Genomic DNA, 12,951 nt, shown 5'->3' with positions numbered 1-12,951 from the left:
CATACATTGAGTTCCAGTTTATGTTGAATTTAATGCCGTCAGTGTGTAATAGACAACACTGTTGGAAGAAGAGAGAATGTCTCTTTTTAATGACTTTTCTTTAGTGTTCCATAACGTATCTATCGCAGAGAGGTTTTATTAGAGAGAGAGAGATCAAACACAACTAGTTTTCAATGAACTGCTCAATGGCGCAGAGGAAATTGGACAGATTGAGGTTTCTGGTCAGTACATAAGTCACCTGTGTGCCGTTCAGAATGACTCTTCAGGTCGAGAGACACACACAAACAGCAAATCACTTGAGTCCGTGTATAACATCTTTAATTAAAGGTAAAATACAAAAAGGCAACCCATTTCAGTTTATAAACATCAATTCATCTGTAACCATGTATGAACAAGTCAACATTAGCGGTACTGTCTGCAAGCAATGTGTTTTGCTCATGTCTCCCTATAATGGGATTTTATCAAGTCGAAATCTTGTCAGTTTTCCCAAACAATTAAAATATTTTGTTGCTATTGCAATTTATATTGCACATTATATAGCTCCTACTACAAATGACTTATTCACATGCAAAGTAGATGACGTTACCTGCTTCAGTTATGGTCTTAGTAAACCATGACTGGAACATAAATTGAGTTCCAGCTCATGTTGAACATAATGCCATGTTGATCGAGATAAATGGCTGCTAGCTGTACAACAATTGCAAAATTTGTGGCGATTACACACTGAGCATCGAAAACACTGTCAATTCTGACAGAGTGCCTTTCAAAGATAAGTCTTAAAACAATGTCATATGGGCCTAGAGACCATCTCCTCTATCAACAGTCCACTGTCAGCATTATAACATTAACCCCAGAGACCATCTCCTCTATCAACAGTCCACTACATTAACCCCTGAGACCATCTCCTCTATCAACAGTCCACTGTCGGCATTATAACATTAACCCCAGAGACCATCTCCTCTATCAACAGTCCACTACATTAACCCCTGAGACCATCTCCTCTATCAACAGTCCACTGTCGGCATTATAACATTAACCCCAGAGACCATCCCCTCTATCAACAGTCCACTGTCGGCATTATAACATTAACCCCTGAGACCATCCCCTCTATCAACAGTCCACTGTCAGCATTATAACATTAACCCCAGAGACCATCTCCTCTATCAACAGTCCACTGTCAGCATTATAACATTAACCCCTGAGACCATTTCAATCAACAGTCCACTCAGCATTTCCCCTGCTGTTTCAGGTCAGTCCCACTTGAAAATGTCCTAGGACTAGGCCTCAGTCCAGGGGCTCGGGTACAACCTCAGACTGATATGGCCTTGCGTCTTTGGGTGACCCATAGCAGGATGGAGACCAGGACCGTGGAGCCCGCTAGAGGCCCGAACACCTGGATTATAGGAAACTCTCCCTGCCAACAACACACAGACAACAACAATTTAATTTTGTGCAGTAGCAGTTATTTTTTTATTTTGAAGGGTTTCATATGACCATAGCAGTTATTAAGTTTGAACAGGCTGTGAGTTTGTTTACTTTGGCAGTTCATACTTGCGTTGTCTTCAACAATCAGTGACAGAATGTGGATATTAATGAATAAGCTATTTATTTTTATTTTTATGTGATGCAACTTATCGCCATTGTCCTAAAAATAATAATATAACATTTTGTAAGAATATTTTCCAACAACTGACAGGGAGGCTGTGTTGTAGTAGTACTGACCTCTCGAAGACACTTGTATCCACGGAAGTCCTCCACGCAGCTACATTGAAAGAAGCCTGGACCGTATGGTACACAGAGAGAGTTCTCAGGGCAGTTCAACGCTGTAGAAGCAAAGTTATGGGGTGAGAAGAAGCATATAAGATACTGTATAAACTGTCAGTTATAAAGACTGATGCCAGTTCACTGTATATAGAATCACAGGTAAGGTGGCACCCATTTTTTTTTATATATATATAGTTCCCCAAATTAAGTTAAACTAGAAATAAGGATTGTTTGTTAACTCAACAAAACAATGTCACATAGCAGAAAACCGTAACGGTAAGTGACCCGACTTACACAAATAATCAGTCTGGTTACAGATGTCTTTCTGTCCTTCACAAAAATGAGTTTCCCCTTTGACCTTCACCTTATCCCATGATGCATTGCCTCCTGGACAGACCAGGTTGGCAGGCAGAATCCTTACAGGTCGAAAAGAAGAAAACAATACTATTTTTAGAACCCCCAAGACCAAATTGCTTTGCATCAGAGCTACTGAAGTGCCCAGTCGCTGAGAGTACAGTACAGGAGAGATTTAGCAATGGTGTTATTGGCAAACATTGATGGACAGTAAAATGTGTATTAATAATTTAAAGCTCAGTTATAACAATTATGGCATTGTGCTTACAGGTTAGCTAACTGGATAAAGCCTTCAAACAGTGAATCGTCCAGGTTTACAATGGGGTTCAGTGAGAGATCTCTGCAAAGTCGAGAGAGAGGAAACAGAAGTTAACGCAGCACATAGTAACACACTGATAATTTATGTCAATGTGAACGGTCTGTTTTTTCCATACATTGTTGTAGCGTTAAATGCATCTCGAAGGTCTTCAACACGGCTTAGGGAACAGTTTGATAGGTCCAACCTGAGGGAAACGTAAAGAGTGTGACTAATACATGTTGATTAGGGCACAGACAGTATAAACAAAAAAACTATGACAGATACTGGCTACAAGACAAGTCATCAGTTGGTACATTTAAAAAAGATATATATATATTTGACCTTTATTTATACAGGTTTTTCTCATTGTGAGAACATCTATTTTCCAATAGTTTTTGGATGTTACTAAATGTTATTACACAAAGTATTTGTTCTCCTACGTGCAATTCAGTAGGACCACCAGATCATCAACTGCAAAAGGTTACAAAAACAAAGGCTTTTTAAAGCACAACATCTACTTCCTACCCGATGACGTGTTCAGCATCCCTGACGTTTTCTTTTCGCAGCAGGCAGCAGCGGCCATCAATCAAACCCGCAGACGCGGAACAGAACTGGCTCACAGCTGTGCCGTTCTGGACTGTCCCGTTGCAGAGATGGCACAGGCCCACCTGTTGTTGTTGTTGTTGTTGTGGACCACAAATACACAACACGGAGCTATTCACAACGCCTTTATCGACAAGCCTGTAGCCTAGCAACAATAGCTTTCTACAACAAATGCTTCAGAAAAAAAAACTACTTTGCAGGCAACTATTGACCAATACTAAAGCTTCAAGCGACAAATCAAATTGTATTTGTCACATGCGCCGAATACAATACAGTGAAATGCTTACTTACAAGCCCTTAACCAACAATGCAGTTCAATCTCAGTGAGTGTGTAGCATGCAGGCTAGCAGCAGACAGTTACAATGAAACAACGCTGAGTGTAGCGTAGCAGTTACAATGTAACAACACAGTGTAGTAACATAATTACAATGTAACACATACGAGTGTATAAACAACGTAACCACTCTACCCAAGAGTGTAGAAACAGTTACCTACAATGTAATAACAACAACGAGTGTAGCCTAGCATCAGCAGTAACAATTGAACGGATCTGATATGACACTGAACAGCATTGCCTATAGATCTCAAGCAGACCCTTACCTGTAACCCAGTCAGTTGATAACCACCAGAGAAACAGAAATGAATGAACAACAAGACCACTGCTGCATTCTGCTGGCTGCGTCCAGCGGTCATTTTCGACGGCGCAAGTCACATGACCGGAACATATGCGACTGTAAGCGAGTGAATCACGGCCGTGTCCCCGATAGTACTCGTCTCCTTGCCTCGTTTCCTTTTCCCCCTTGATTGGTGCTCGATTTGAATAGATAAAAAAAAAAAACACTATGGTAGACTGATATATAAATAAATAAAGGTAAAATACCGTTCAAAAAGATCGTATGTTTTTGCTTTTAGACCTAATATTCTTTCTGTTCAGATTAATGATCAGTTAGAGACAAGAGAATATAAAAGGAAACCAAAGTGTTTGAACGCAGACAGTGCTTCATGACGTTACAATTTGCGCAACATTTTTAGCATACCTAAAATGCAGCCTATAGATTGAAGATGTTGTATTTAACCTTTATCTAAACTAGGCAAGTCACTTAAAAACAAATTCTTATTTACAATAACGGCCTACCGGGGAACAGTGCGTTAACTGCCTTGTTCAGGGGCAGAACGACAGATTGTTACCCTTGTCAGCTCGGGAATTCAAAATAGCGATCTTTCGGTTACTGGCCCGAACGCTATAACCACTAGACTACCTGCCGCTCCATGCATCTCAAAGAGAGAGCCTATTAGACTGTAGTAGTCTATTAAATATGTTGTATTATTAATTGTCTATATTTATTTGTTCCTTGCCTTTCAAGACAAACAAAATGCACAGTTTACATGGCCAATTTAAAAAAAAAAATGAAATTCACAAAATAATTTACAATTTTTATAATATTGATATTAAGGAAAACATTTCAATTGGTTTTGGAAGTTGTCTGGACTGCTCAAATGCACGGTCATCTGACCATCCCGACTCTCAGGAAAGCACCATCACAGAACAGGGGTCAGAATACAAGAGGAAATCATTTACCTAAGGAATTTTTTTGCATCCTGTTAGAAAATATCACATATTTTATGTATGTGTGGCCTAAACCCCAAAGTAAGTTCATCATTTTTTACGTGAATTCATTTAAAAGTAGGAATACAATTGTTTTGCGATGTTTGAAATAAATGTGGTCCCCTCTCTCAGAAATGGTTTGGACCGGAGGAGTGTTGCAACGCTTCTTAATGATCTACTTGATGCCCATTAGATACATTATTGCTGGACGGCTACAATGTATCCCGTTTTCGTGGATTAGTTACAAGTGTGTTTTCTCGAACCGCTTGCTCGCCATGGTAAACTATTTAGGAGAACTTCAAGACACAGAAAGAGTTACAAAAAATATATAGGCTACAACACATCTGTGCTTGTTTTCTCTCTCTCTCAGTCGTTTGTACCATTTAGGGCAGTGACCGGGGGGTTTGCAGGAGCAAACTGCGTCTTTTTATCCGAAAGTTCTAATGATTACGCAAGTGAAGGGAATTGCCGGCACGAATTGGACAACGGATTGCTGTAACAGAGCCAACGGTGAATGTTTTTATTTTACCTCTACACACAGAGTCGACGAATAAGTTGAATTGTACTGCCAACAATGAAGGTGGAATTACCTAAATCTGCAACATGGCTGCTACGGGGATGCTAGTGGGAAAAGTTTAGAGTACTGACGTGGGAAAAGTTGTCTACTAATCCAGTACAGTACAGCAGGAATTGTTGGATAAAGAACATTTAAAAAAATTCTTCGTCGCCTCGGATTGAACAACGCACATTAACACTGTGGGTTGCCCGAGTAAGAGCGGAGTGCAAGACTACTTTCTTCTTCAAATGATTGTAGTCATCACCAAGCAATCGCGTAGACTTTCTCTTCCAAGATTTTTTTTCTTCTTTTTTCTTCATCTTAAAATAGTGCATCTCTCGTCCAGTGGGCCATCTGAAATCTAAAATGCATTTCTCCATTCCCGAAACGGAGGTTCGTTCGGGAGAACATGGATCAAAATATGTGGTGAGTTCCAGGACTGATTTTTGTTGGTCTGTTTACGACGTACAGTTATTTTACTGCAGATTCCTAGAATTGGAAATCCATTGCAGGGACCCCCCCCCCCCCCCCCCCCCCCCCTTTACATCACAGGAGGTTGGTGGCACCTTAATTGGGGAGGACTGGCTCGTGGTAATGGCAGGAGCGGAATAGGTGGAATGGTTGCCACCCCAGGTTTACCCCATTCATAGAGCTAAGCCAATTGATGATAGTGTCTTCTGACTGGGGGAGTTTTAAGTGCCCGATGTTTGCTCTAAACATTAACATGTAACGTTACCGTTTGACATACTCCTTTTGGAAACGTAAGAAACTGATCTTTCATATCAGCAAGAAATACTTTTCAAAAAACAAAAGGGGAAATTCCTACACACCTTCTTTTTTTTTATAGGGTTAGGGTTAGTGTTCCCACATGGCCATATGTCCATGCTACAGAGTTTCTTTACAGAAGACAGACTGAATACAGAGGCCATCACCTGTGCTATTAGCTATCTAGCATGCTCTTGTAACAGTATAACTTTAGTACGTCCCCTCGCCCCGACCTCGGGCGCGAACCAGGGACCCTCTGCACACATCAACAGCAGTCACCCACAAAGCGTCGTTACCCATCGCTCCACAAAAGCCGCGGCCCTTGCAGAGCAAGGGGAAACACTACATCTAGGTTTCAGAGCAAGTGATGTAACTGATTGAAACGCTACTAGCGCGTACCCGCTAACTAGCTAGCCCTTTCACATCCGTTACACTCACCCCCCTTTCAACCTCCTCCTTTTCCGCAGCAACCAGTGATCCGGGTCAACAGCATCAATGTAACAGTATAACTTTAAACCGTCCCCTCGCCCCGACCTCGGGCGCGAACCAGGGACCCTCTGCACACAACAACGGTCGCCCACGAAGCATCGTTACCCATCGCTCCACAAAGGCCACGGCTCTTGCAGAGCAAGGGGAAACCCTACATCTAGGTTTCAGAGCAAGTGACGTAACTGATTGAAACGCTACTAGCGCGTACCCGCTAACTAGCTAGCCATTTCACATCCGTTACACTCTGAACTAGAGGTCGACTGATTTTATGATTTTTCAACGCCGATACCGATTATTGGAGGACCAGAAAAGCTGATTTTTATTTATTTATTTATTTGTAATAATGACAATTACAACAATACTGAATGAACACTTATTTTAACTTAATATAATACATCAATAAAATCTATTTAGCCTCAAGTAAATAATGAAACATGTTCAATTTGGTTTAAATAATGCAAAAACAAAGTGTTGGAGAAGAAAGTAAAAGTGCAATATGTGCCATGTAAGAAAGCTAACGTTTCAGTTCCTTGCTCAGAACATGAGAACATATGAAAGCTGGTGGTTCCTTTTAACATGAGTCTTCAATATTCCCAGTCAAGAAGTTTTAGGTTGTAGTTATTATAGGAATTATAGGACTATTTCCCTCTATACCATTTGTATTTCATTAACCTTTGACTGTTGGATGTTCTTATAGGCACTTTAGTATTGCCAGTGTAACAGTATAGCTTCCGTCCCTCTCCTCGCTCCTCCCTGGGCTCGAACCAGCAACACAACGACAACAGCCACCATCGAAGCAGCGTTACCCATGCAGAGCAAGGGGAACAACTACTAGAAGGCTCAGAGCGAGTGATGTTTGAAACGCTATTAGCGCGCGCTAACTAGCTAGCCATTTCACTTCGGTTACACCAGCCTCATCTCGGGAGTTGATAGGCTTGAAGTCATAAACAGCAAATGCTTGACGCACAACGAAGAGCTGCTGGCAAAACGCACGAAAGTGCTGTTTGAAAATGTTTACGTGCCTGCTTCTGCCTACCACCGCTCAATCAGATACTTAGATACTTGTATGCTCAGTCAGATTATATGCAACGCAGGACACGCTAGATAATATCATCAACCATGTGTAGTTAACTAGTGGTTATGATTGATTGTTTTTTATAAGATAAGTTTAATGCTAGCTAGCAACTTACTGCATTCGCTGTAACAGGCAGTCTCCTTGTGGAGTGCAACAAGAGAGAGGCAGGTCGTTATTGCGTTGGACTAGTTAACTGTAAGGTTGCAAGATTGGATCCCCCGAGCTGACAAGGTGAAAATCTGTCGTTTTGCCCCTGAACAAGGTAGTTAACCCACCTAGGCCGTCATTGAAAATAAGAATGTGTTCTTTTATATATATATATATATTTTTTTTTTAATTTTACCCCCTTTTCTCCCCAATTTTGTGGTATCCAATTGTTAGTAATTACTATCTTGTCTCATTGCTACAACTCCCGTACGGGCTCGGGGTAGACGAAGGACGAAAGCCATGCGTCCTCCGAAGCACAACCCAACCAAGCTGCACTGCTTCTTAACACAGCGCGCCTCCAACCCAGAAGCCAGCCGCACCAATGTGTCGGAGGAAACACCGTGCACCTGGCTCCCTTGGTTAGTGCGCACTGCGCCTGGCCCGCCACAGGAGTCGCTGGTGCGCGATGAGACAAGGATATCCCTACTGGCCAAACCCTCCCTAACCCGGACGACGCTAGGCCAATTGTGGTGGACAATGGTGTTCCATGAAGAAAGGACATATATATATATATTTATATTTTTTAATTCAGACTTGTGTGTATCTATCAATCTATACTGTGTGCGTGTGTGTTTATTTTTTCAATTATAAAAGTTATATATTGGAAAGACACAATTTACATCATATTCTTTTATATGTATGTATGTGTTACCTTTGCTCAACTTATTTTCTGCTGTGCCGTTGTTGGCTGATTGGATGCCTTTCCCCCTTTTGAAGTGAAGGGGAAAATTGATGGCATACAGTAGCTTCACCTTTTTAACGATCAACAACCTGGCAACCCCATCACCTTTTTAACAATCATCGACCTGGCAACCCCATCACCTTTTTAACAATCAACGACCTGGCAACCCCATCACCTTTTTACCAATCATCGACCTGGCAACCCCATCACCTTTTTAACAATCATCGACCTGGCAACCCCATCACCTTTTTAACAATCATCGACCTGGCAACCCCATCACCTTTTTAACAATCAACAACCTGGCAACCCCATCACCTTTTTAACAATCATCGACCTGGCAACCCCATCACCTTTTTAACAATCATCGACCTGGCAACCCCATCACCTTTTTAACAATCAACGACCTGGCAACCCCATCACCTTTTTAACAATCATCGACCTGGCAACCCCATCACCTTTTTAACAATCAACGACCTGGCAACCCCATCACCTTTTTAACAATCATCGACCTGGCAACCCCATCAGTTGAGACTTCAGGTCTGTTTTGAAATCCTCTGCCTGAAAGTGCTGGTGTAACAGTATAACTTTAAACCGTCCCCTCGCCCCGACACGGGCGCAAACCAGGGACGCTCTGCACACATCAACAACAGTCACCCACGAAGCGTCGTTACCCATCGCTCCACAAAAGCCGCGGCCCCTGCAGAGCAAGGTGCAACACTACTAATAGGTTTCAGAGTAAGTGACGTAACTGATTGAAACGCTACTAGCGCGTACCCGCTAACTAGCTAGCCATTTCACATCCGTTACACTGTCTACAAACATGGACATTTCAGATCTTTTTCCACTAGAGTATTCACATCATAGGCAGCATCTTTATTGCCGCCTAGACACTGTCGGCTCTGAGGATAATCGCCGGCAGGTAACTGATGAAATGTTTCCCCAGCAGCCTGTGCTTGTAGTTTGCACATCCAGGTACTGGGCACCACAACATGAGTAACTTTACAGAAAAATGAATAGTTATTTGCAAGCTGATATTCTATGAACTAGTGGCTGGTCCAGTGAGTAATGTTAGCTATTCTCAACTGGATGTACCTCGACAAATCGCTATCTACTTCCCCAGAGTCAGATGAACTTGTGCATACCATATTTTTTTTTTTGTCTCTACATGCAGTCTGAAGGACGTTGCTAGCTAGCGCAATTGCTAACTAGCATTAGCGTAATGAGATACCCATAGACTTCCAGTCATTGTGCTAACGCTAGTTAGCATTGGCTTGCGAAACTACCTCTAACTTCCTTCATACTGGACACAGAGCCATAAAAATAATATCCACAAGTTCATCTGACTCTGGGGAAGTAGATAAAAGGGCATCATTGTCAAAATCACGAAGTATCCCTTTTAAGATAGCTAAGTGAAACAACCACATTACAGTCATAGTAACACTTCACACCGACATCATCGTGGCGCAAAATAGTACGCAGTATCATCTGGATATGAATGTAACAGTTCAACAGTCATCTTCTGCTATTATTTCTGTCAAGCCGTTTGACACGTACGTTTGATAAATCCTAATGTACGCACCGCACAGAACGCACTGCAACTGCCTCTGCAACGCAATGCTGCAAGGCAAAAGCATGGTTTTCATTGGAAATTAACGTAATTCCGGTGTACCAAAAAAATTCAACGACGCTGTTGGTGTGATCGAAGTGTAAGAAAATGTTCCCTTGGTGCTAGTAGGAAAATACACAGTCACTGTCTCAGATGTAGCCTGAAGCAAAACGACTGTCTGTTGACACCTGAGGGAACGGAGCAACACTGGAGTAAAGATTGCTGATTTTATAAAGGTCATTAAAGGTCTCCAGCTGCTGATGAGGCACGGATAGACAGGTTTCAACCATTAACCACGAGTGCGTAGTGTAGCGGAGAGCGAGAGAGAGCAAAGTTCAAGGGGTAACGCTAACTGTCGTTAAGGAAATGCACCAACTTAGAGTACTTACCAGCATCTCATGGAAAGGAAGTCTTATTATTATTATTTTTTTTATTTTATTTAACATTTTAAGAATGAGTACTTTTTCAACACTGTGTGTGTTTGGGGGGGGGGGTGTAGAGAACAGCAGATGGCGGAAAATTCAGGCAGGGTTTTGGGGGGTGGGGGGGCGTTAAAGGAGTCAGTCTTACTGTAACTGTTTCCTTTGTAGTAGAGGCCTATCTGTAGTCTGACTACAGTGAGTTTTGTGTCACTGTGACACTGACTGTAGCGTGTTTAACGGAGCAACAGGAATAGACTGGTCTGAGTCCCCAATGGCACCCTATTCCCTTTTATAGTGCACTACTTTTGTTGACCAGGGCCCGTAGGGCTCCAGCTTTTTCAAAGTAGTAACACTGTAGGGAATCGAGTGCTTATGGGCCCTGGTCTAAAGTAGTGCACTATGAAGGGAATAGGGCTCTGGTCTAAAGTAGTGCACTATGAAGGGAATAGGGCTCTGGTCTAAAGTAGTGCACTATATAGGGAATAGGGTGCCATTGGGGACGCATGTCAGTCCACTGTATGTTCAATGAACTATTGATGCACTTCCAAAACACATCATACTGTGCCACTTTCTGGATTTTCAAAGTTCTAAGTCTAGAACTTGATAGCTGACATGTAAAACATTTTGGGACTGTATCAACAGTGGACTAATGAAACAAATACCAAAATATATTTTCCCTTTTAAAACTGAGGGATTGTCTGTGTACCTTGGAACCAGCAGAATTTGCAGCGTCCGCACCACACATAACACAGCACAGTACAGGGGCTTTAGGAAAACAAAGACTGCATTTTAAATGGCGGAATTCCTTTGTGAGCAAAAACCTTTCTTTGACAGTTCACACTTCCTGTGGTTTGGGAACGGGCAACAGTCTTCCTGTGTAGTTAATATGGTCTGTACTGAACTATGGTTAAAACAATGCATTTATTCAAACCCTTTCACTTTTTCCATGTTTTGTTACTTTACAGCCTTATTCTAAAATTGATTAAATATTTTTTTTTCTAACAGTCTACACCCAAAATCCCATAATCCCATAATGACCAAGCCAAAACAGTTAAAACATTTTTTTTTTTTAATGAAAATGTATTAAACATAAACAACATAGGTATTCAGACCTGTTGGAGTCCACCTGTGGTAAATTCAATTAATTGGACATGATTTGTAAAGGCACACACCTGTCTATATAAGGTCCCACAGTTGACAGTGCATGTCAGAGCAAAAACCAAGCCATGAGGTCAGAGGAATTTTCCGTAGAGCTCAGAGACAGGATTGTGTCATGGCACAGATTTGGGGCAGGGTACCAAAAAATGTCTGCTGCGTTGAAGGTCCCCAAGAACACAGTGGCCTCCATCATTCTTAAATGGAAGAAGTTTGGAACCGCCAAGACTCTTCCTAGAGCTGGCCACCCGGACAAACTGAGCAATCTGGGGAGAAGGGCATTGGTCAGGGAAGGACAACCATCTCTGCAGCACTCCACCAATGAGGCCTTTATGGTAGGGTGGCCAGACAGAAGCCACTCCTCAGTAAAAGGCACATGACAGCCTGTTTGGAGTTAGCCAAAATGCACCTAAAGACTCTCAGACCATGAGAAACAAGATTCTCTGGTCTGATGAAAACCAAGATTGAACTCTTTGGCCTGAAAACCAAGGGTCCCGTCTGGAGGAAACCTGGCACCATCCCTACGGTGAAGCATGGTGTTGTCAGCATCATGTTGTGGGGATGTTTTACAGCGGCAGAGACTGGAAAACAAGTCAGGATCGAGGGAAAGAAGAACGGCGCAAAGTACAGAGAGATCCTTGATGAAAACCTGCTCAGGACCTCAGACTGGTGCAAAGGTTCACCTTCCAACAGGACAACAACCCTAAGCACACAGCCAAGACAAAGCAGGAGTGGCTTCGGGACAAGTCTCTGAATGTCTTTCAGTAACCAAGCCAGAGCCCGGACTTGAACCCGATCGAACATCACTGGAGAGACCTGGAAATAGCTGTGCAGCGACACTCCCCATCCTACCTGACAGAGCTTGAGAGGATCTGCAGAGAAGAATAGGAGAAACTCCTTAAATACAGGTGTTCCGCGCTTGTAGCGCCAAGAAGACTCTGCTGTAATCACTGCTAAAGGTGTTTCAAAAAAGTACTGAGTCAAGGGTCTGAATACTTATGTAAATGTGATAGTTTCGTTTTTTTTTTACTGAAATATCTAAACATCTTTTCACTTCGTCATTATGGGGTATTGTGTGTGTGTGTAGATTTGAGGGGGACAGACGATGTAATCCATTTTAGAATAAGGCTGTAATGTAACAAAGTGGAAAAAGTCAAGGGGTCTGAATACTTTCCGAGCACACTGTATTTCTATGCTGATGAACTAGTGCAGAGTGGAAGGGAGACTGTGTACAGTAATTGATAGTGTGTGTACAGTAATTGATAGTGTGTGTGTGTGTGTATTGTTTAGTGGGTGGCAGATTGAAACATGTCTTATAGAAAATGCTTTGATATCATCTGTTGGGTATACTTACTGTGAGGTTCCAGTG

The 12,951-nt window shown here is 42.2% G+C and overlaps 2 protein-coding genes across 2 annotated transcripts in view; one reads left to right on the top strand and one right to left on the bottom strand.

Annotated features, from left to right (window-relative positions):
* Positions 1-301: 301 nt before the first annotated feature.
* atraid (all-trans retinoic acid-induced differentiation factor) lies at positions 302-3,795 on the bottom strand. The gene is made up of 7 exons (XM_055885789.1): positions 3,620-3,795; positions 2,942-3,084; positions 2,553-2,621; positions 2,387-2,458; positions 2,059-2,180; positions 1,723-1,823; positions 302-1,414 (listed from the first exon to the last, which is right to left on the bottom strand). Exons 1-7 carry the CDS (start codon positions 3,710-3,712, stop codon positions 1,310-1,312), a joined length of 705 nt encoding a protein of 234 aa, XP_055741764.1. The 5' UTR covers positions 3,713-3,795; the 3' UTR covers positions 302-1,309.
* Positions 3,796-4,772: 977 nt separating this feature from the next.
* The window catches only part of LOC129825587 (sorting nexin-17), an 81,737-nt gene continuing 73,558 nt past the window's right edge, over positions 4,773-12,951 (top strand). The window contains exon 1 of the mRNA XM_055885788.1: positions 4,773-5,607. Within this exon, the coding sequence (XP_055741763.1) occupies positions 5,548-5,607 (60 nt within the window). The 5' untranslated portion in view covers positions 4,773-5,547. The remainder of the gene's footprint in view (positions 5,608-12,951) is intronic.

This window comes from Salvelinus fontinalis, chromosome 27 (genome assembly GCF_029448725.1).
Source record: "Salvelinus fontinalis isolate EN_2023a chromosome 27, ASM2944872v1, whole genome shotgun sequence".
NCBI classification, from domain to species: domain Eukaryota; kingdom Metazoa; phylum Chordata; class Actinopteri; order Salmoniformes; family Salmonidae; genus Salvelinus; species Salvelinus fontinalis.
This window is presented reverse-complemented; position numbering and strand designations above follow the sequence as displayed.

Excerpts from the sequence above, each read along its gene's own strand:
- atraid (XM_055885789.1), bottom strand. The coding sequence starts at position 3,712 with ATGACCGCTGGACGCAGCCAGCAGAATGCAGCAGTGGTCTTGTTGTTC. Across the intron at positions 1,824-2,058 it reads TAACCAGACTGATTATTTGT|CGTTGAACTGCCCTGAGAAC; the intron begins GTAAGTCGGGTC and ends TTGCTTCTACAG. Across the intron at positions 1,415-1,722 it reads GATACAAGTGTCTTCGAGAG|GGAGAGTTTCCTATAATCCA; the intron begins GTCAGTACTACT and ends TGTTGTTGGCAG.